This window comes from Pleurodeles waltl, chromosome 1_1 (assembly GCF_031143425.1).
Source record: "Pleurodeles waltl isolate 20211129_DDA chromosome 1_1, aPleWal1.hap1.20221129, whole genome shotgun sequence".
NCBI classification, from domain to species: Eukaryota; Metazoa; Chordata; class Amphibia; order Caudata; family Salamandridae; genus Pleurodeles; species Pleurodeles waltl.
Window position 1 is genome coordinate 303,335,646 of NC_090436.1, and position 21,975 is coordinate 303,357,620.

At 46.0% G+C, this 21,975-nt stretch overlaps 1 protein-coding gene across 1 annotated transcript in view; it reads right to left on the reverse strand.

The window, feature by feature from the left end:
- Positions 1-21,975, reverse strand: part of SLC38A9 (solute carrier family 38 member 9) — a 405,919-nt gene that overhangs the window by 201,982 nt on the left and 181,962 nt on the right. The window contains 1 exon segment of the mRNA XM_069222157.1: positions 12,183-12,383. Within this exon segment, the coding sequence (XP_069078258.1) occupies positions 12,183-12,383 (201 nt within the window).

Genomic DNA, 21,975 nt, shown 5'->3' on the forward strand with positions numbered 1-21,975 from the left:
TCTTGTAGGGAAAAGGATAATGTTACTTACCCAGTACGCCTCTGTTCGTGGCATGTAGTGCTGTAGATTCATATGTTCTACATACTTCTGTTGTCTAGTGTTGGGTCCAGAGTGTTGCAAGTTGTTTTTCTTTGATGGAGCATTTTCAAGTTACTGGATTGAGTGACTCCTTCTCTTGCATGGGCATCAACTCCTTTGTTAGATTGCTTTCCCGCAGGCAGGTGAGAACAGGTGGGTAGAGGAAGTATAGAGAAAGAGCAGTCCATGCAAATGTAACTACATATGTACAAGCATATACAAAAATAAAGTAACTGGAATGGCCACAGGAGTCCGGGGAAGAAGGAGGGCACCTAGACTGTAAAGCAGTTCCTTCATAAAAGCGGTGGCTAGCCTGTGGGAGTTGCTGTTGACTGGAAAAGTATTCGTAGCACAGCTTGACCTACACTGGCTTGCTGACGAGCTAGTACATCCACACAGTAATGCTTTGTAAATGTATGTGGTGTAGACCATGTAGCTGCATTACAAATGTCAGCTATTGCTATGTTTCCAAGGAAAGCCATAGTGGCTCATTTTTTCCTAGTAGAATGTGCTCTAGGAATAACAGGTAATGGTCTCTTTGCTTTAGCATAGCAAGTTTGTATACACTTTACTATCCATCTAGGTATGTTGTTTTTAGATACTGGGCTGCCTTTGTGAGGTAGTGCATAAGTTACAAAGAGTGGTTTAGTATTTCTAAGTTTTTTGGTTATGTTAATGTAAAACGTTAAGTACTTGTTTAACATGTAGAGTGTGGAGAGCCGTTTATGCAACAGAGTCAGGCTGCAGAAAGAAGACTGGCAGCTCAATGGATTGGTCAATATAAAATTGGGAAACCACTTTAGAAACAAACTTCAGGTGTGTACGAAGGACCGCCTTGTATGTATGAAGTTGGAAGAAAGTTCACTAACATGTCTGAATGATGTGATAGCGACTAAGAGAGCCAAGAAAGGTACTGAAGAGGACATGAATTAAAGGGCTCAAAAGGAGGGCCCTAGAGCCTAGTAAGCACAATACTGAGGTTTCAGGATGGTGCTGAAGGAACTCTGGGTGGAATAACCCTTTTAAGGCCTTCCATGAAAGCTTTGATGACTGGGATTCTGAACAAGAAAGTATGTTGTCTGTTCATTAGATATGCAGCTACAGCTGCAAGATGTAAGAAAATGGAAGTGTAAGCTAAATATGCTCCCTGTAAATGGAAAAAATAACATACAATGTCTTGGACAGTAGCTGTCATGGGATCGATACATTTGGGCTGTCTGTAGAATACAAAACATTTTCATTTTGCAGCATAATAAGCCCTGGTTGTAGGTCTAAGAGCTTCCCTGAGAATGTCCATACATTCCGCAGGCAAGCCTAAATAACTAAACTCTGACTTCAGGAGCCATATTGCAAGGTTGAGAGACTTAGGGTCTGTATGTCTGATCTGTCCTTAATTTTAAGTGAGATGGGCTGGCCTGTTGGGGAGCGTTCCATGGGCAACTACTGAGAGGTCCAGAAGTGTGGTGAACACGAGCTAACACCCCCCCAAGTGGGAGCTAAAAGGATCATGGTGAGAGAGGTCTGCCGGATCATCCAAACCAGAACAGGAATGAGAGGGAGAAGTAAAAAAAAGTGTGAGCAAATATCTCTGACCAGTTCATCCATAAAGCGTTGCCCTTGGACTGAGGGTGTTGGTACTTGTAGGTGAAGCTTGGGCATTTTGCGTTTTCTGCTGTGGTGAAAAGGTCCATCTGAGGAGTTCCCCACTTTAGGAAGTATTTTTGAAGGACTTGCCAGTGGAGCTCCCATTCGTGGTCTGCTGATGGGCAGGTCTGCAATGTTGTTGTGTGTTCCTGGAAGATACTCTGCCACTAGGTGAATGTGGTGGTGGAGAGCCCTCTATCATATTGTCTGAGAGAGTTGTGACATATGGGACGACTATGTCCCCCCTTGTTTCTGTAGGTAATACATGGCTGTCGATGTCCATGTGCACTAAGACAACCTTGTGAGAGAGGTGATGAAGAAATGCTTTCAGGGCTAGAAATACTGCCTGAAGCTCGAGGCGATCGATATGTAGGGATTTGAGCCCGAGATTCCAAAGGCACTGTAAAGTGAGCTCTTGAAGGTGAGTGCCCCAACCCATCAGTGATGCAAAATGACCTGAGGCACAGGGTCCAGAAAAGGCACCCCTTTCAACAGGTTGGTGGTATTCCACCATTGCAGACAGCAGTGAGCATGGCAATCTAACAAGACTAGATCTTCCAGGTGGCTCTATGACTGAGATCACTGATAAGACAGAAACTGCTGGAGGGTGCGCATGTGGAGTCTGGAATGGAGAATCATGGCTGTTAAACCTGACAGCCTTAGGGTACCTGCCTCCCTTCATTTTTCTGACCCTGTTTATACTGGTTTTGGGACTCTGTGCGCTTTACCACTGCTGTCCATTGCTAAAGTGTATATGCTCTCTCCCCTAAACATGGTAACATCATCGACGACAGAGCCATACTGGACAATGGTCGAAACTGCGGCCCTCATACTTCGGGACCTCGCAGCCGCGTTTGACACAGTCTGCCACCACACCCAACGCACACGCCTCAGCGACGCAGGAATCCGTGGCAGAGCCTTGGACTGGATCACCTCCTTTCTCACTGGCAGAACTCAGAGAGTCCACCTCCCTCCATTCCGCTCTGACGCCACCAAAATCATCTGCAGCGTACCCCAGGGTTCGTCCCTTGGCCTGACCCTCTTCAACGTCTACATGGCTCCGTTTGCTAACATCGCCCGATCTCACAACCTCAAGATCATCTCATACGCTGATGACACCAGGCTGATCCTCTCCCTCACCAAGAACACCGCCAAGACCAACCTCCACGAAGAAATAAAGGCCATTGCAGAATGGATGAAGAACAGCTGCCTGAAACTGAATTCCGACAAGACTGAGGTCCTCATCTTCGGCTCCACCCCCTCCGCATGGGACGACTCCTGGTGGCCTGCCCCACTGGGGACCGCACCGGCTCACACCGACCACGCACGCAACCTGGGATTCATCCGGGACTCTTCACTATCTATGACCCAGCAAGTCAACACCATCTCCTCCTCCTGCTTCAACACCCTCTGCATGCTTCAGAAGATCTACAAATGGATCCCCACTGAAACCAGAACAGTCACCCAAGCCCTCATAAGCAGCAAACTGGACTACGGCAATGCACTCTACGCAAGAACCACGGGAAAACTCCAGAAAAGACTGCAACGCAGTCCAGAACGCCTCTGCACGTCTCATCCTGACATCCCACGCCACTGCCACATCACAGCTCACCTGAGGGACCTGCATTGGCTCCCTGTCATCAAGAGAATCACTTTCAAACTCCTCACCTACGCTCACAAGGCACTGCACAACACCGTACCAGAATACCTCAATAGACGGCTCTCCTTCTACACCCTGACCTGACAGCTTCACTCCGCTGACCTTGCCCTCACCCCTGTCCCACGCAGCCGCAAAACAACCACCGGCGGCAGATAATTCTCACAACTCGCCGCCAAGGCGTGGGACACTCTTCCCACCCACCTGCGTTAGACCATGGACCTCCCTACCTTGAGGAGACATCCCAAGACATCGCTGTTCGAGCAGTAGCAGCCACGCAGCCCCCCCTCGCCTTGAGACCCTCACGGTTGAGTACTGCGCTTTACAAATTCCCTGATTGATTGGTAACATTGGTTTGTATTCAATTGGCATGTTTAATTTACCTGTAAGTCCCTAGTAAAGTGCACTACATGTGCCCAGGGCCTGTAAATTAAATGTTATTAGTGGGCCTGCAGCACTGATTGTGCCACCCAAATAAGTAGCCCTTTAACCATATCTCAGGCCTGCCACTGCAACACATGTATGTGTTTTCACTGCCACTTCGACTTGGCATTGGAAACTATTTGCCAAGCCTTAAACTCCCCTTTTTCTACATATACTTCACCCTAAGGAAGGCCCTAGGTAACCCATTGGGCAGGGTTGTTATGTAGGTAAATAGGCAGGACATGTACTTATCTGTTTTACATGTCCTGGTAGTGAAAAACTCATAAATTCATTTCCCACTACTATGAGGCCTTCTCCTCTCAGACTAGCATTAGAACAGCCCTCACATACTGCCTCATATACGTTTAAGTGGTAGATTCTGTTCTGGAAGGAGTAGCCCTGTCATGTTTGGTATTGCCAGAATGGTAATAGAGAATCTTACTTACTGGTGAAGTTGGATTTAATATTTCTATTTTAGAAATGAAACTTTTAGAAAGTGAGCACTTCTCTGTGCTTATTGCCATCTGTGCCTTACAGCCCTGTCTCCAATCCACGTCTGGTCTGTGCTGGTCGACAGCTCCCCTTGTGCATTCCACCCAGACAGCCATAATCACAGGACACTCAGCCACATCTTCACTCATCTGCAAACTGAATGGGTCTCCCTGGGCAGGAAGGGAGAAGGGGCTCTCTCTTACACTTCAAAGGCCAGTTGCCTGCCCTCACACAAAGGGCTGGTAATCCCCCACAGGAATACTGGCAGGCAGGACTGGGCTGAAAGGGGAACCTGTGCACTTCAAAACCACTCTTTGAAGTTTCCCCCACTTCAAAGGCATTTTTGGGTACACAGACTAGGTCTTTGACCCCACCAAATCAAACACTTCTGGACCTAAACCGGGACTCTGTCAGAAAGACTGCCTGGCTGCCCAAAGGACTCATCTAGACTGCTCTCCTGCCTGTTGCCCTGCTGCCTGGGACTTCTGATTCTGTTGGAAGGACTCTGTCTTCCTCCTAAAGTGCTCTCCAAGGGCATGGATTGAGCTTGCCTCCTGGTTATCAAGTCTCAGGGCCAACAAAGATTTAGCTTCTTCAAGAAATCCTTGTGCATCAGAAAATCAACGCAACGCCTGCAGAAATCAGCCCCACGCCTGCATCGCGGCTGGAAAAATGCCACACCTCCAACAGGAACTACACCGCACCTGCTTCCCAATTCGAAATTCGACCTAGCGTCTGCCTCGCAGCGGAAAATTGGATCGATGCAGCACCTGCTCCTTCTACCACCGCATTAAGGATTTTCGAAGCATCGTCCCTGGGCGTCAAAACATCCCCGCACTGCAGTGAGGAACTAAGACTGCTCCTGAAAATGACGCATCACCTTACAGCGTGGAACGAAACAATGCATCGCCTGTGCTGCGTCGGAAATTTCAACGCAACACCTTATTTTTCCACGCATCACCTCCTCTGAGGTCCCCATGCACCGTTATTTTTGACGCATCTCAGGTACTGTGTGTTACAAAGAAATAACAACTGATTCTTAAGGATTGAGACTCTTTTAAAAGTAATATTTCAACTTGTGCTTATTGTACTACTGTTGTTTTGACCTTATTTTATTCAGCTTCTCAAGGATATAATCCATCTGAGGACCGAAAAGATGCTCGTTATCAAAGTGCGTGGTATCGCCGCTTGCTGGACCTCTGGTTTTAACCAGATCATCGAAGCCACATGTGCCTTATCAAGACACTGGTGTTAATGCCGCCTGCAGCTCTATCTTCGGCGCCTAGGGCACAGCGTATGGAGTGATTAGTAATGGTATGCCCCCCAAAATCAATTTGCTGCCTCTTTTGCAGTGCTCTTCAGTGAACAATTGTAGGAGGTCTTGCATTGCATCCCAGTAAGCCCAGTCATACCTGGCAACTAAGGCTTGTGACTTGGAAATACGGCAATGGTTAGCTGCCTGTGCAGCTGCCAACCTTTTGCAGGCAGCATCTAACTTCCAGGCATAATGTATGCAAAGTGGGCATTCCCCTGTTAGGGGGAGCCAGAAGAATGGCGTAAGGAAATCTATGAGATTTCATTGCGCCATATTTTACAGCACTTTTGACGCCTGCTCACAAGCACGCATTAAAAGGGGGCTTCCATTCTTCAGAATGGGGCCCTATGTACCCTGGAGGAGTAGCACCAATATTTTGGCACTACTCCTGCACAGTACATCAATAGCATTGTAAGAAAGTACGCTATTGCCGCCTACCATGCGTCATGGTGCGCCGTAGTTTAAAAATGGTGCACACATGGTGGCGGTAGGGGTGTGCTAAGAGACGCAGGGAAAGTGCTGCTGCACTCGGTATAAATCTGCCCCTTAGTGTCTTGCACTTTAGTGTTCACTGTGGAAGCAGAATCTGTAATGAGCAATTCACAGAAACAGAAATATTTGAAAAAAAGATACTGATATTAGAATCAAATTGCGAGATTGAGGAGATTCTAGGTTTTATTTAAAGACATTTAGCATGAAAAGAAGAAACAAATCCCCTTAATTATTTCCTTTTTGATGATCGTGTTTTTAAGAGAACTAGATCAGGAGAATAAAAACTCAATTCTTGTTTTCCTTGTTGAAACTGCTGCTGTAATTATGCTCTGTGACCTGTCTTTCACCATAGCGGCCGGTGTTAGGTATTGTAATGTCGCAACTGAAGAAAATGAGTTACTTACCTGTAACTATAGTTCTCCAGCATTGGAATCTTTCATAGATTCACATGCTTGAATCATTCCCTCTCGTCTAGATGGGAGTCCCCGGTACCTTTTATAAAGTAGTATTGACATAGGCCTAAACCTAAAGGAGTAAGCAAGGCCGGTACGTGCCAGATGTAATAAATACGGCAATAATCGTTCTGGTGAGGACGATATGGGATGTATCGGTTGTTGTTGGCACCATAGACAATCATTTACATGAGTAAGTTTTATTGGTGCTGACTGCTCTTGCCCTGCACAGTATAACTCTGTACACCGGAGGGATGTCTAGATGTGCGAACTCATTGTGTTCGGGTGAAGACTTGCCCTTTGTTCTTTGTCAGCAGATGCAGATATTTTTAGTGGGATGTGAGGTTTCACTGATAACAGGAGAAGCTCCGTGAACCAATGCTGTCAAGGCCATGTTAGCAGTATTAAGATCAGCGTGCAGGAATCCATCTTCATTTTGGTGAGAACCATTATAATCAGGGGAATGGGTGGAAAAGTGTAAGCAAAGATTCCGCACCATGCCATGGAAAACACATTTCCCCCGAAGGTGAAGCCAGCTTGCGTAGTATCAGCATTTGGTGTTTGACGGGTTGGGCCCCCCCCACCCCTGAGAGAATATGTGGTTGTGTTTGCTGATCTAACTCCCATTCGTGACAGACTGATTTTAGTCTGCTGCGAGAATCTGCTATTTTGTTCTGCTTACCTGGGACATGTTCTGCTCGTAGCCGCACTGCATGTTGTATGGCCCATTCCCAAACTTCCTGTGCATTTCTAGAGAGGCGAAGGGATCTTGTACCTCCTTGCTTGTTGAGGTAATGCACTGTAGTGGTACTGTCTGTTCTCATTAGTACCTCCGAATTGGCAATTCTTGGAAGGAACGCCTGCAAGACTAGATGGACTGCCTTTAGTTATAGGAGACTGATGTGTAGTTTCCAAAAAGGCGGTGGCCATTTGCGCCACTGATCCGTAGATCCTGTATAAATGCTCCCCAATCTTCTAATGAGGCATCTGTGGTGATGATCCATGGAGATGACAGAGGTTAGAGAGAGAGGCTGATCGATAGAGCATCCTTTTGAGTCCACCAGCCTAGAGCTTTGACTATGGGCGGAGTGATCTTGACTTGATTGTCGAAGCTGCCTGTGGCTAGAATCCATTGTAGCCTGAGCTGTTCCTGGATGGAGCGCATTTTTAGTCTGCCAAATGGTACTAGTGGAATGCATGAGGACATCATCCCCAATAATGACTTGTAAAGGTGTACAGAAATGCATTTTCTTTTTTTAAGTGACTTTGCCAAGGCCAATAGTTTTTGCTGTCTTTCCACAGTGGAGCAAGCTATGTTGGGGTTGGTGTTCAGGTTTGCTACTAAGTGATCATAGGTGATGGCTGAGGATTGGACTTTTCCCAATGTATAGTTCTGCCAACCTGTTGAGCAGGGCAGTGCACCTTTTGTTGACTTGCGGGCTGCTGAGAGCGACTTTGCTCTTATCAGCCAGTCGTCAAAGTATGGGAATACTTAGGGGCATATTTATTATGTCCTAGCGCCACCTTGTGCCACATTAATGTCATTATTTTTGACGTTATTGTGGCCCAACGAGGCTGAAATCTCCTTGCCGTATTTACAGAGTGGCGCAATGCGCCAGCAGAGAATACGCCACACGAAAACTGATTTGGCCCCAGCCCTACTGGCCTGTCTGCAGCTTCTAAACACCTGCTACAAGAAGACGACTCATCCTGCAGGATTAGTGACATCTACAAACCCCCAGAGGACTGCCTGCCTATCCAAGGACCAAGATCTCCTGAGGACAGCGGCCCTGTCCACAAAGAAACCTCCAAAAGGACTCCAGAACCGCCTCTGATTGTTGAGTCCTGCCCACTCTGCACCCGAGTCCCATGGCCCATGTATAGGTGGCCAACTGGTCCAGAAAAGGTCCCAGGAAATTCATCCTGACCAACACGATGCCACCTGCAGCCTAAATCCAGAGGACCCGCCCGACAGCAACCGGATCCAGTGAAGATTTCTTGACGCCTAAAGGTACCCCTGCATCCGCAGCCCCTTGGCAATGGGGAACCCAACCGATGGTCCAGCAAAGTCCAGTTGGCTCTCTACTTACCTGTAGAGCAGATGTTTTTCTTCAGACGACTCCCTGGACCAAGCCTGCATAATCTTTGTGACCCTGGGGGTTCCTTCACTGAAAAGCGCTGGGTGCCCAACACTCTGTTCGCACCCTGCCACCACTGTGCCAATGAGGGTGTGTGTTTGGTGCTGACCTGTCTCTCAACCCCCCCGGTGCTGATCTAAACCCACCCCCCCCCCAGGTCTGTGCCCTGTAGTTGCGGGTAGTTGCGGGTTGCAAGCGGTTTCTTTCTCAGTGCCCCCAGTCTCCATAGGATTTCATTGGGTGCCCAACATCAACTTTGACTTCTGCACCTGGCCGGCCGTGTGTTGCTGGTGGTGCACCCTTGGTGTCCTCCTAAACTTTGCCCTGTGGACACTTTAACCCCCGAAGACTAGGAAGTTGAGTAATTACCTGCAAATTGTGCTGTTACTTTTCCTCCCCTAGGACTGCATTGCTTTCTATGAGAAATTGCACTGTCTACTTTTGAAACTGAAAAGTATTACTTACCTGAAAACCGTTTTACCCCTGAATTCAAAACAAAGTGCATTTGATACTTGAAAGTGATACATTCTTGAAACTGTACTTTCCTGCAACAAAGATACTTTTGGTTCTAAAACTAAAGTAACTAAGTATATTTGTTGATACATAAAACATTGGCCTTGAGTTAGTCATTGAGTGTGTGGCCTCATTTATTGACTCGGGGTAAGTGACATATACAGAGAACTACAAACAAATAAAAGTATGGTTTGGCAGCTATTTCGATTTTTAGTCCTGGTCATGGAAATATCAGTTCCTAGAAGGTGCTAACCGACTACTACATCAGTCACACTTAAAAGACTTGCTAAAAGGTAGAGATCAGTTGGAATGTGAACAGGTCTCTGTTGAAACAGTGTCCCGAATGAACACCAACTACCAGCCTGACATTATCTCGGTTTACTGGGATGGCAGCTGAAATTCACCACTTCTGATTTGAAACAAATCAGTCTATCTCTTTGGGTGGTGGGAGTTTAGGCTGAGAATCTTAAATTCGCTAAATCCTGTACAGGACCAAAATTAAATGGCTAGACTAATCATAACAATTTGGCTACATAGAATCCTGCTATCAGAGACCCTAGCTACAATGATCAGATTGCTTAGAAACACTGTAATAAGGCCAGATGAGTCGCCAAGACTTCCAAAAACACTCAGAACCTACTCCACAGAATAAAAGTGGCCACATGGTTCAATGCTATAAACATATTTATGGTTGTATTTCACCAAGGGCTATCACTTTTCATTTTTTTTTGGGTATCTTAGCTTTAACTGTCTTTTTAAATTAACTACTGAAAATAAATCTCCCTCTGTAAAGTTATAGCACTGTTAGCTATTGAGTGTTTTGTGTTACTTACTGTACCAAGTTGTATCTGATGTTGTAGCCCATCTTATCTCCTAGATGAAATCCTGACTTTGCAATCCTTGGGGCATGAAGTACCCAAAGGGAGTAACATTGCTATACAACTGGTGTACACTATCATTAGTGGCCCTGAGATAGTGGTAAAGGACAGTACATGTAGGGAGTATTGCTTAGTAACCACTAATTGCCAGAAGACTGTAATGAAAATGTCTCACAATGTTTTTATGGACTGACAGTAAGTGTTTATTGGAAGCTATAAGACCTATGTTTTTAGTTTACATTTATAGTTTTGTGTCTTAACAGCAAGGGAGGGAATTTCACAAGCAGACTTGGCAGGTATCAATCCGACAACCATCCTTAGTAGAAGATTGAAAAGTTCCTGAGATAATGAATTTTCATGAGCAGATTGTATCTCTTGAGTAAGGTAATAGGCAGCAACCTTCTCATGTAGATATCTTGAAATCATATAAGAATCACGGAGTCCCAAGGAAACCAGTGTTATGAACACCTGGGACTGTTGGATGATCTCTTTTCTTCAAGTGAACCCCTGTGTTCTGTGGTTCATAAAGTTGGGAGATTCTGTATTTGTGCGCACCAGGAAGCACGCTGGCAGTAATCTTGTCCGGAATTTACGACAGTAGTAATTAGGATAGCCCTCCACTATGGAGGAATGTGGTTGATGATCTTTCCGCAAGGTAAATGGAACTATATCACACTCAGTAGTGGCTGAAAGTGGAGGAGAACCTTAAAATAGCCTAGGACGTGCGCTATACAAAAATGGTTTTCTTTTCCAAAGCAGTCATCCTGAGCTCACGTACTTGAAGGCACACTTACATGTGCTGATGATTTCATCAGCACATGAGGCAGCATTTTGCTGAAAGGCTCCTTGTGTTTGCTTTGAGCCTCAAGGCTGGATTAGAAGCAAACACACAATAAATGGATGGCATTAGGCAAGAAGCACAGGCACATGCCAGAGCCCAGCTTATGTGAAGGTTGCGTTGTCTGCCACGCACACAGGGAGGGAGCATGCTGTAAACCTACCCTTCATCAAGTTGTCACAAGCGGGGTGTGGGGGTTAGTGTGCTTGCTGACTCCACCCCACACTACCACCACTAGGAAAATGGTCAGATTGACAAGCAGCCCCTGGAAACACACAGCTTATGCCCTAGACACCCAAGGTTGCTTTAAAATACAACACTGCTGAGCGTCATTAGTGAGTTGGCTCTTATGACCACACACACACACACACACACACAAACGCACACGGGCCTCTGAAAGTGCCTGGCTGCCTGACTCTCACGTCAGTCGAGAGAAATGAAGGCAGTCAAGCACTGAGGGAGGCATCAAGCACAGGCTTTGATTTTCCTAATTAATAATAGGACCCATTGTTAATTATGACAAAGAAAAGGAAATGTTATGTCATCTGTAGATGGTAATTGCTCTTAGCAATTACCATCCACATAACTTACAACTGGACACACCTATTCAACATGGGGATGGCAGATGATAAATACATAGCCAAGACAATTTGAGGTAAATGACATAATGGAGTATACTATCCAATACTGCTCTAAAAATAAAAGATTCAGCTACGGACTTGATATCTGAATGATGAGTATTTCCTTGAGGCACACATGTTTTGCTGTATACGCTAAAAGCGGGAAGGGAATGTCAAATGGGTGCAAAACCTGCTTGGTTGACATTCGTAAACTTAATAGGCAAATACTCAGGACAATGTGAAATTCAACACTCGCTCACTTAAAATTAAACAGCTATGTGTAATATGTATGCAATAAACTTGCACAGGTTTCTTAACATTTTAATAATAAAGTTTGAAAACAAGGAACTGTGTAAGTCATTTTAGAAAATCACACAATAAATGCAGACAACTGGGTAAGCACAACGAGAACTTAAACCATAATAGATTCAAAATAATATTTGCAACATAAAGTAGGGTAAAACACAAAGTAAGAAACTAGTGAAACAATTATGAAGCGGTTGAAACAATAGAATAAGATGCAAACAAATCTAGATACCAGCACCTTTGAAACAACATTGGCCAGTCACTAAAGCAAGAGAATGCAGACAACGACCTACAGAACAATCACTGTACTACACTTAAAAATATTCAAAACCATACCTAAAACATTAAACTTGGCGAAGAAAGCAGGTGATTTAAAATTCAGCAACGGTAGTAGAACAACAATCAGATAAATTGGAACAGTTCCAGTTTTGCTCCACCACAGCTCAAACTGCGGTAGGTCTCCTGTATTATTGCCATAAAAGATCTCCAAGGTTGTGTGATTTAGATGGTCACTGGTACTAGGATTTGGACAAATAACTAAAACAAAAACAACATTGTGTTAGTAAATTCACCTTGAAGCTACAAAGAATGAACACCACAAAGGGTTTTGCTGATTAGCTTTATGCTGGCTATGCTAGATATACAAACACAATTTGTTATAAATTTGAAACCCATCTCCATTCAGTGAGTGAACACCAAAAAACAGATTGAAAGTGGAAGTAAGCCAAAGCTTTCATTTGTTATCTGCTAGTCACAGACACTGTTCGCAACATATTTGTATCTATCCATTTGCAAAAACAAGTGGCAAAGTTACACATAAGCACCACTGGTATTACCTGGTCCTTATCAGCCCAGATTATTATTTTGATAATGTGCTGGGAGTCTTCAGTTGGTTGTAGAAGGAATAAGTGCAAATAGACTGAAAGTAAATGAATCCAAGACTGCTGCAACTGTTCTTGGATACATCTTTACATGCACAAGACAGCATTGCACAGAACTGACTACCCACCCTCTTTTAGTTATGAGCAATTCTGGGAAAAATTGTGAGGTGAACCTTTTCCTCCTTCTCAAAATGTCTTCACTAATCGGATTGCTGAGGAGAAATTGGTGTATTGGTAATCTGTGTAAGCACCCATGACATGAAAAAGCTACTTCACTGAAATATATGTTTGCCAGAGCAGATGTATCTTTTTAGAATCCCCATGCTTCTAGAATATCTACAAGCATTAGGCTGATGACGTAAGACACTTGAGCAAGTCTCACTTATGTAGACTTACAGCATTATTAAGATCAACACATATACATACAGTGTCTCTTGGTACACCAGTAGCGAGGGCATTATATGAATTGAGATGAAGTGCAGGAGGAGCCGGAGAAGCAGGCGAAGGAATTAGAAGCTGCACATAAGCAGATGGGGCCCAGGAAATTTGCAGCTCATTGACAGTGGTCAGGGCGCAGCTTATACCACTGAAAACGGATAGAGAAGAATATACAGAGAGGAAACCAAAACGGATAAATTTAAGGCCTGTAAACTAGGCCCACATACGCAGGGACTGATGGACCCTGACCAAACCGGGTTTATATTAGATAGAAAATTTGGGGATAACACTAAACCAGAACTTCACATGATAGTTAACATCAAGAGAACATAGAAAAATGCCTTACTGCCCTCTGCAGATGTACAAAGTCTCAACAGGACAAATGAGCTTTTCCTTGAAAGAATTCTAGACGAAATGGAAATGGGTGCCCTATTTAAATTGTGGGCCCCCTGCGGCTAAATTGACAATTAGATTCTTAGTAAATGGGGTGGTATCAGAAATCTTCGAAATAAGGAAGGATACAAGGCAGGCTATCCCATCTCTGTATATGCAGCCCACAGAAGGACAGATTGAGAAAAAAAGCAGATATACAGAGGATGACGATGGGTGCGAACAATCACAAAATAGCATTATATGCTGATGATGTCCTGGTAAAGATCAATCCCCACCCTAAAGGAGGAGCTAAAAATATTTGGTTTAGTCTAGGCCTTTAATGTAGGTGGCTAGCCTGGTTTGAAATGGGTACCCATGGTACGTACAACTTATACCAGGTACCATTATCCTTTATTAGTGAAATGTAGGCAGTGTCTAGAAGCCAGGCTCTCTAGAGGTAGCTGTGGATGTGCGGCCAAGGCTTATCTAGGAGACATGCAAAGCTCATGCAATACCGCTGTAGTCACAAAGTACTCACACACATGAAAGAAAATACTCAGTGTTACAAAACTTAAGGTACTTTATTTTGGTGGCACAAATGCCAAAAATACCAGAGAGACTATACTCCCTTAGGAGGTAAGTAATACACAAATTAAATACACAAGTATGCAAAAACAGGTGTAAAACAGTTAGAAAACAGTGCAATTTGTGAAAATCACATAGTTAGAAATGGGCCTAGGGGGAACACAAACCATATACTAAGAAAGTGGACTGCGAATGTTGGTTTCCCACCTAGACAAGTGAAGTGTGTAGAGGGGAGCTGGGAGTACTGGAGTACCACAAAGGTAAGTATTAGAACCCACCCCAGTGCTCATTAAAGCAGAAGTAAAACACATCAACTTTCCCAGAACACACACAGACATGAGAAAAAAGATTATGCAAGACACCAACAGTGGATTCCTGGACCTGAAGACCTGTGGAAGAAGGGGACCAAGTCCAAGAAGCACAGAAGAGTCCAGGGAAAACAGGAGCCCCTGCTAAAACGGATGAAGGTGCAAAAGAAGGGGAGTGACTCCTTCACCCCAAGGGACGTTCCTTCGCTCTTCTGGTGCAGGTTGAAGACAGGCTGTCCACAGAGGATGCACGACCGGGAAACAGTTGCAGTTGCTGGCAGGAGCTGAAGATACAAAGTTGCAGAAGGCGTCTTGCTTCTTTGTTGCAGTTTGGAGAGTTCCTGGAGGGTCCATGTGCAGTTCAGTCTGTAGAAAGTGAAGTAGAGGATGCAAAGGATTCCTGCTGGAGTCTTGCAATCCGAATCTGAAGAACAACCCAAAGGAGAGACCCTAAATAGCCCTGAAAGGGGGATTGGTCAGCTAACCAGGTAAGCATCTATCGGGGGAGGCCTCTGACGTCACCTGCTGACACTGGCCATTCAGATGCTCCCAGAGTTCCCTGCCAATTTGGAATTCAAGATGGTAAAACCCAGGGACCCTCTCTGCAGGAGCTCTGAGCTCTGAGCACCACCCATGGGGTGGTGATAGACAGGGGAGTGGTCACTCCCCCTTCCTTTGTCCAGTTTCACACCAGACTAGGGGCTGGGTGTCCCTGAACCAGTGTAGACTGGATTATGCAAGGAGGGCACCAAATGTGCCCTTCAAAGCATTTCCAGTGGCTTGGGGAGGCTACCCCTCCCAAACCCATAACACCTATTTCCAAAGGGAGAGAGTATAACACCCATCTCCCAAAAGAATATCCTTTGTTCTGCCTTCCTGGGTTTGAGCTTTTCAATCAACAGGAGTGTAGAAACCTGTCTGTGAGGTGGCAGCAGCTGGGGCTGCCTGGAACACCTCAGAAGGTGTAATGGCAGTACTGGGGCTCCTCCTCTAAGGAGCCCCCAATGTGCATGGTATCATACAACCAATGCTTGCAAAAGCATGGGGGTATGATTCCTACATGTTTGATAACAAACATGCCTATGTTTAGTGTTACCACTATGTAGCTGGACACAGTTAGTGACATATGTCCAGAACACGTGTAAAATGGCATCCCTACAATCACAAAGTCTGGGAAAATGGTCCTGGAAGTCATGGGGCACCTCTGCTAGTGCAGGGGTGCCCTCACACACAGGTACTTTGCACTCTGTCCTCAGGGTTGAAGGGACCGCTGTAGGGGTGACTTATAAGTGACCTGGTGCAGTGTAAATGGCAGTGAAAAGGTGCATACACCTTTTCATGCAGGCTGCAATGGCAGTCCTGCAGAGGCCTTTGCATGGGCTCCCTCTGGGTGGCAAAATATATGTGGAAGCCTATATGGATCCCCTGGAACCCCAATGCCCTGGATACCTAGGTACCATATACTAGGGACGTATATGGGGGCACCAGTATGCCAACTGTGGGATTAATACGGAGTTTTGGGAGAGAGACCATAATCACTGGGGTCCTGGTTAGCAGGATCCCAGTGAACACAGTCAAGCACAATGACATCAGGCAGAAAAAGGGGGTAACCATGCCAAGAAAGAGGGTATTTTCCCACACAACCCCTCCCCCCCAAATGAGGGACAATAAGGCTAACCTTGCCCAGATGAGTCTTCACTGTCTAAGAGGAAATATCTGGAGAGACCATCTGCATTGGAGTGGTTACTCCCGATCTATGTTCCACTGTAAAGTCCATACCCTGTAGGGAAATGGACCACCTCAACAATTTTGGATTTTCTCCTTTCATCTGTTTAAGCCATAAGAGACGTTTGTGGTCTGTTTGAACACTGCACCAGGTCACTTATAAGTCACCCCTACAGCGGTCCCTCCAGCCCTGTGGACAGGGTGCAAAGTACCTGTGTGTGAGGGTACCCCTGCACTAGCAGAGGTGCCCCATGACTTCCAGGACCATTTTTCCAGACTTTGTGAGTGCGGGGATGCCATTTTACACGTGTTCTGGACACAGGTCACTACCTGTGTCCAGCTACATAGTGGTAACTCCAAACATAGGCATGTTTGTTATCAATATACAGGGGTTTGCTGCATCACACTTAACTCCTCCCTGGCAGGCCCGCCTGCACCTAAGAGTTCAGCTTTATTGATTCGAAGTTCTTAAGGTGTAGGTTCTGTCCAGTGGGTTGACTCCTCTTCCTCAAAAGGTGAATCATAAGTGGAGGGAGGGATACTGGATAACTTTTTACCCTTTCTACCTCTGCTTTTGGGAAGATCTTGGTCCATACTTTCAGGATCCAAGTTTCACTGTCCTCTTTGCTTCTTGGCCTGAGCCCTGGTGAAAGCAAAGATATGACCAGGAAAGCCCAGCATGGCTGCATGGGCCTCCAACTCCACTTCAGTCCAAGCTGAAGTCTCCAGGTCGTTCCCTAGAAGACACTCTACAGGTAGGTCTGTGGATACCACAACTTTTTTAGGACCAGTAAGCCCCCGCCATCCCAGGTTAGGTCAACAACTGCCATGCCGGCTTACAGTGTTAAGGGCGTCAGTCACTCGGTAGTGATGACCAAGTAGGTGTTGCTCAGGGGGTACCAGTTTTTCCATCACCATTGTGACACTGGCCCCTGTGTCACTGCAGGCCTCAATGTAGGAGGCTGGCCTGGCTTATAGTGGGTACCTGATGGTACTTACATTTTGTGCCAGGTCCAGTTATCCCTTATTAGTAGATTAGTAGTGTTCTAACAGCTTAGGCTGATAGAGGTAGCTATAGCAGAGCAGCGTAGGCTGAACTAGGAGACATGCAAAGCTCCTACTATACCACTAAGATCATATAGCGCTTTATCATAAGAATCACAATACTTAGTGTTACTAAAAATAAAGGTACTTTATTTTAGTGACAATGTGCCAAAAATATCTCAGAGGATATACTCCCTTAGGAGGTAAGTAAAATACACAAAATATACACATGAACCAAAATCAGGTAAGTAAACGGATAGAAAAGTAGTGCAAACACTGTAGAATATAATAGGATGCAATAGGCCTAGGGGCAACACAAACCATACACTAAGAAAGTGGAATGCGAACCACTTAGGAACCCCTGGCCTAGTGTAGTGTGTAGAGGGTCGCTGGGAGTGTAAGAAAACCCTAAGGGTGTCCTAGATACCCCACCCCAAGACCCTGAAAAATAGGAGTAAAGTACCCTACTTCCCCAGAAACACACTAAAGTTGTGATAGGAGATTCTGCAAAGACCACAACAGACTGCAAAGCACTGAAGACGGATTCCTGGACCTGAGGGCCTGTAAAGGAAGGGGACCAAGTCCAAGAGTCACAAAAGTGTCCGGGGGGGCAGGAGCCCACTAAACCCCAGATGAAGGTGCAAAATGGCTGCCTCCTGGTGGAAGAAGCGGAAGATTCTGCAACAACGGAAGATGCCAGAAACTTCTCCTTTGCACAGAAGATGTCCCACGGCGTGCTGGAGGATGCAGAGTTGTTTCTTTGGAGAAAGACCACAAACAAGCCTTGCTAGCTGCAAAGATCGCGGTTGAAGAAAAATGGTGCTGCCCAGGCCCAAGAAGGACCAGGAGGTCGCCACTCGGAAGAGGTGACAGAGGGGGTGCTCAGCAACACAGAGAGCCCACGCAGAAGAAGGCAGCACCCGCAGAAGTACTTGAACACGGGTTCAAGAAAACTGAGCACGGCCATCGCCTCAACACTACAAAGGAGGGTCCCACGAAGCCGGTGGTCAACTCAGCAAGTTGAGCCATGAAGGACGGAGTGCTGGGGACCTGGGCTGTGCTGGGCGAAGGATTCCTTGCAAAAGTGATTCCTTGCAAAAGTGATTCCTTGCAAAAAGTAGCAGCTGCAGTTCACGCAGTACACAGGATTACTGTCTGTCGTGGGGAGGCAAGGACTTACCTCTGCCAAATTTGGACAGATGGACCACTGGACTGTCGGGGTCACTTGGATCCAGCTCCTGCGTTCCAGGTACCACGCTCGTCACGATGTGAGGGGACCCAGAGGACCAGTGAAGCAGAAGTTTGGTGCCTGCGTCAGCAGGGGGAAGATTCCGTCGACCCACAGTAGATTTCTTCTTGGCTTCCAGTGCAGGGTGAAGGCAGACAGCCCCCAGAGCATGCACCACCAGGAAACAGTCAAGAAAGCCGTCAGGATTAGGCGCTACAATGTCGCTTGTAGTCTTCTTGCTACTTTGTTGCAGTTTTCCAGGCGTCCTGGAGCAGTCAGCGGTCGATCCTTGGCAGAAGTCGAAGAGGGAGATGCAGAGGAACTCTGGTGAGCTCTTGCATTCGTTATCTGAAGAGAAGCCCACAGGAGAGACCCTAAATAGCCCTCAGAGGAGGATTGGCCACCTAGTCAGGTAAGCACCTATCAGGAGGGGTCTCTGACGTCACCTGCTGGCACTGGCCACTCAGAGGCCTCCATTGTGCTCTCACACCTCTGGATTCAAGATGGCAGAAGTCTGGTACACACTGGAGGAGTTCTGGGCACCACCCCTGGGGTGGTGATGGACAGGGGAGTGGTCACTCTCCTTTGCTTTGTCCAGTTTTGCACCAGAGCAGGGGCTGGGGGATCCCTGAACCGGTGTAGACTGGTTTATGCAAGGGGGGACACCATCTGTGCCCTTCAAAGCATTTCCAGAGGCCAGGAGAGGCTACTCCTCTCAGGCCCTTAACACCTATTTTCAAAGGGAGAGGGTATACCACCCTCTCTCAGAAGAAATCCTTTGTTCTGCCTTCCTGGGACTGAGTTGCCCAGACCCCAGGAGGACAGAAGCCTGTCTGTGGGTTGGCAGCAGCAGTAGCTGCAGTGAAAACCCCAGAGAGCTGGTTTGGCAGTAGCCGGGGTCCATGCTGGAGCCCCGGGGAGGCATGGGATTAGCACCCCAATACCAGATTTGGCATGGTCTCAGACATGTTACATGGCCATATTCGGAGTTACCATTGTGAAGCTACATACAGGGAGTGCAGAATTATTAGGCAAGTTGTATTTTTGAGGATTAATTTTATTATTGAACAACAACCATGTTCTCAATGAACCCAAAAAACTCATCAATATCAAAGCTGAATATTTTTGGAAGTAGTTTTCAGTTTGTTTTTAGTTTTAGCTATGTTAGGGGGATATCTGTGTGTGCAGGTGACTATTACTGTGCATAATTATTAGGCAACTTACCAAAAAAAAATATATACCCATTTCAATGATTTATTACCAGTGAAACCAATATAACATCTCAACATTCACAAATATACATTTCTGACATTCAAAAACAAAACAAAAACAAATCAGTGACCAATATAGCCACCTTTCTTTGCAAGGACACTCAAAAGCCTGCCATCCATGGATTCTGTCAGTGTTTTGATCTGTTCACCATCAACATTGCGTGCAGCAGCAACCACAGCCTCCCAGACACGGATTAGAGAGGTGTACTGTTTTCCCTCCTTGTAAATCTCACATTTGATGATGGACCACAGGTTCTCAATGGGGTTCAGATCAGGTGAACAAGGAGGCCATGTCATTAGATTTCCTTCTTTTATACCCTTTCTTGCCAGCCACGCTGTGGAGTACTTGGACACGTGTGATGGAGCATTGTCCTGCATGAAAACATGTTTTTCTTGAAGGATGCAGACTTCTTCCTGTACCACTGCTTGAAGAAGGTGTCTTCCAGGAACTGGCAGTAGGACTGGGAGTTGAGCTTGACTCCATCCTCAACCCGAAAAGGCCCCACAAGCTCATCTTTGATGATACCAGCCCAAACCAGTACTCCACCTCCACCTTGCTGGCGTCTGAGTCGGACTGGAGCTCTCTGCCCTTTACCAATCCAGCCACGGGCCCATCCATCTGGCCCATCAAGACTCACTCTCATTTCATCAGTCCATAAAACCTTAGAAAAATCAGTCTTGAGATATTTCTTGGCCCAGTCTTGACGTTTCAGCTTGTGTGTCTTGTTCAGTGGTGGTCGTCTTTCAGCCTTTCTTACCTTGGCCATGTCTCTGAGTATTGCACACCTTGTGCTTTTGGGCACTCCAGTGATGTTGCAGCTCTGAAATATGGCCAAACTGGTGGCAAGTGGCATCGTGGCAGCTGCACGCTTGACTTTTCTCAGTTCATGGGCAGTTATTTTGCGCCTTGGTTTTTCCACACGCTTCTTGCGACCCTGTTGACTATTTTGAATGAAACGCTTGATTGTTCGATGATCACGCTTCAGAAGCTTTGCAATTTTAAGAGTGCTGCATCCCTCTGCAAGATATCTCACTATTTTTTACTTTTCTGAGCCTGTCAAGTCCTTCTTTTGACCCATTTTGCCAAAGGAAAGGAAGTTGCCTAATAATTATGCACACCTGATATGGGGTGTTGATGTCATTAGACCACACCCCTTCTCATTACAGAGATGCACATCACCTAATATGCTTAATTGGTAGTAGGCTTTCGAGCCTATACAGCTTGGAGTAAGACAACATGCATAAAGAGGATGATGTGGTCAAAATACTCATTTGCCTAATAATTCTGCACTCCCTGTATAGGTATTGATCTATATGTAGTGCACGCGTGTAATGGTGTCCCCGCACTCACAAAGTCCAGGGAAATTGCCCTGAACTATGTGGGGACACCTTGGCTAGTGACAGGGTGCCCTCACACTTAGTAACTTTGCACCTAACCTTCACCAAGTGAGGGTTAGACATACAGGTGACTTATAAGTTTCTTAAGTGCAGTTTAAAATGGCTGTGAAATAACGCAGACGTTATTTCACTCAGGCTGCGGTGGCAGTCCTGTGTAAGAATTGTCTGAGCTTCCTATGGGTGGCAAAAGGAATGCTGCAGCCCATAGGGATCTCCTGGAACCCCAATACCCTGGGTACCTAGGCACCATATACTAGGGAATCATAAGGATGTTCCAGTGTGCCAATTAGAATTGGTAAAAATGGTCACTAGTCTGCAGTGATAATTTTAAAGGCAGAGAGAGCATAAGCACTGAGGTTCTGATTAGCAGAGCCTCAGTGACACAGTTAGGCACTACACAGGAAACACACATTCAGGCGACAACTATGAGCACTGGGGTCGTGCTAGCAGGATCCCAGTGAGACAGGCAAAAACCAAAAACAAACTGACACACAAGTAAAAATAGGGGTAACATGCCAGGCAAGATGGTACTTTCCTACACTCGACCTGAACACCATTTATTAGGGCTTGTTGCGTCTACGTATCCATATTAAGGGGACAAGCAGCAAGGGAGGCAAGGTCAACGCCACCATCAGAGACTAAAACAGCCCGACTGGTTTCCCTAACTAAACCAACCCCCAATACATTTCCCAGAGTGAGCCCTGCCTATTTGTAGTGTTATTTTTCCCACCACCACTGCTATTGCTAGGGCCACTAGTTGTAGCAGTGGGGGTAGTGGTGTTGGGAGGCTTGGTGTTTTTCTTAGGGCAAGAGCGGTCTCCTGCCTTATGGCCTTTCTTCCTACAGATATAGCATCAAGGTTTTTTATTCTGATGGTTG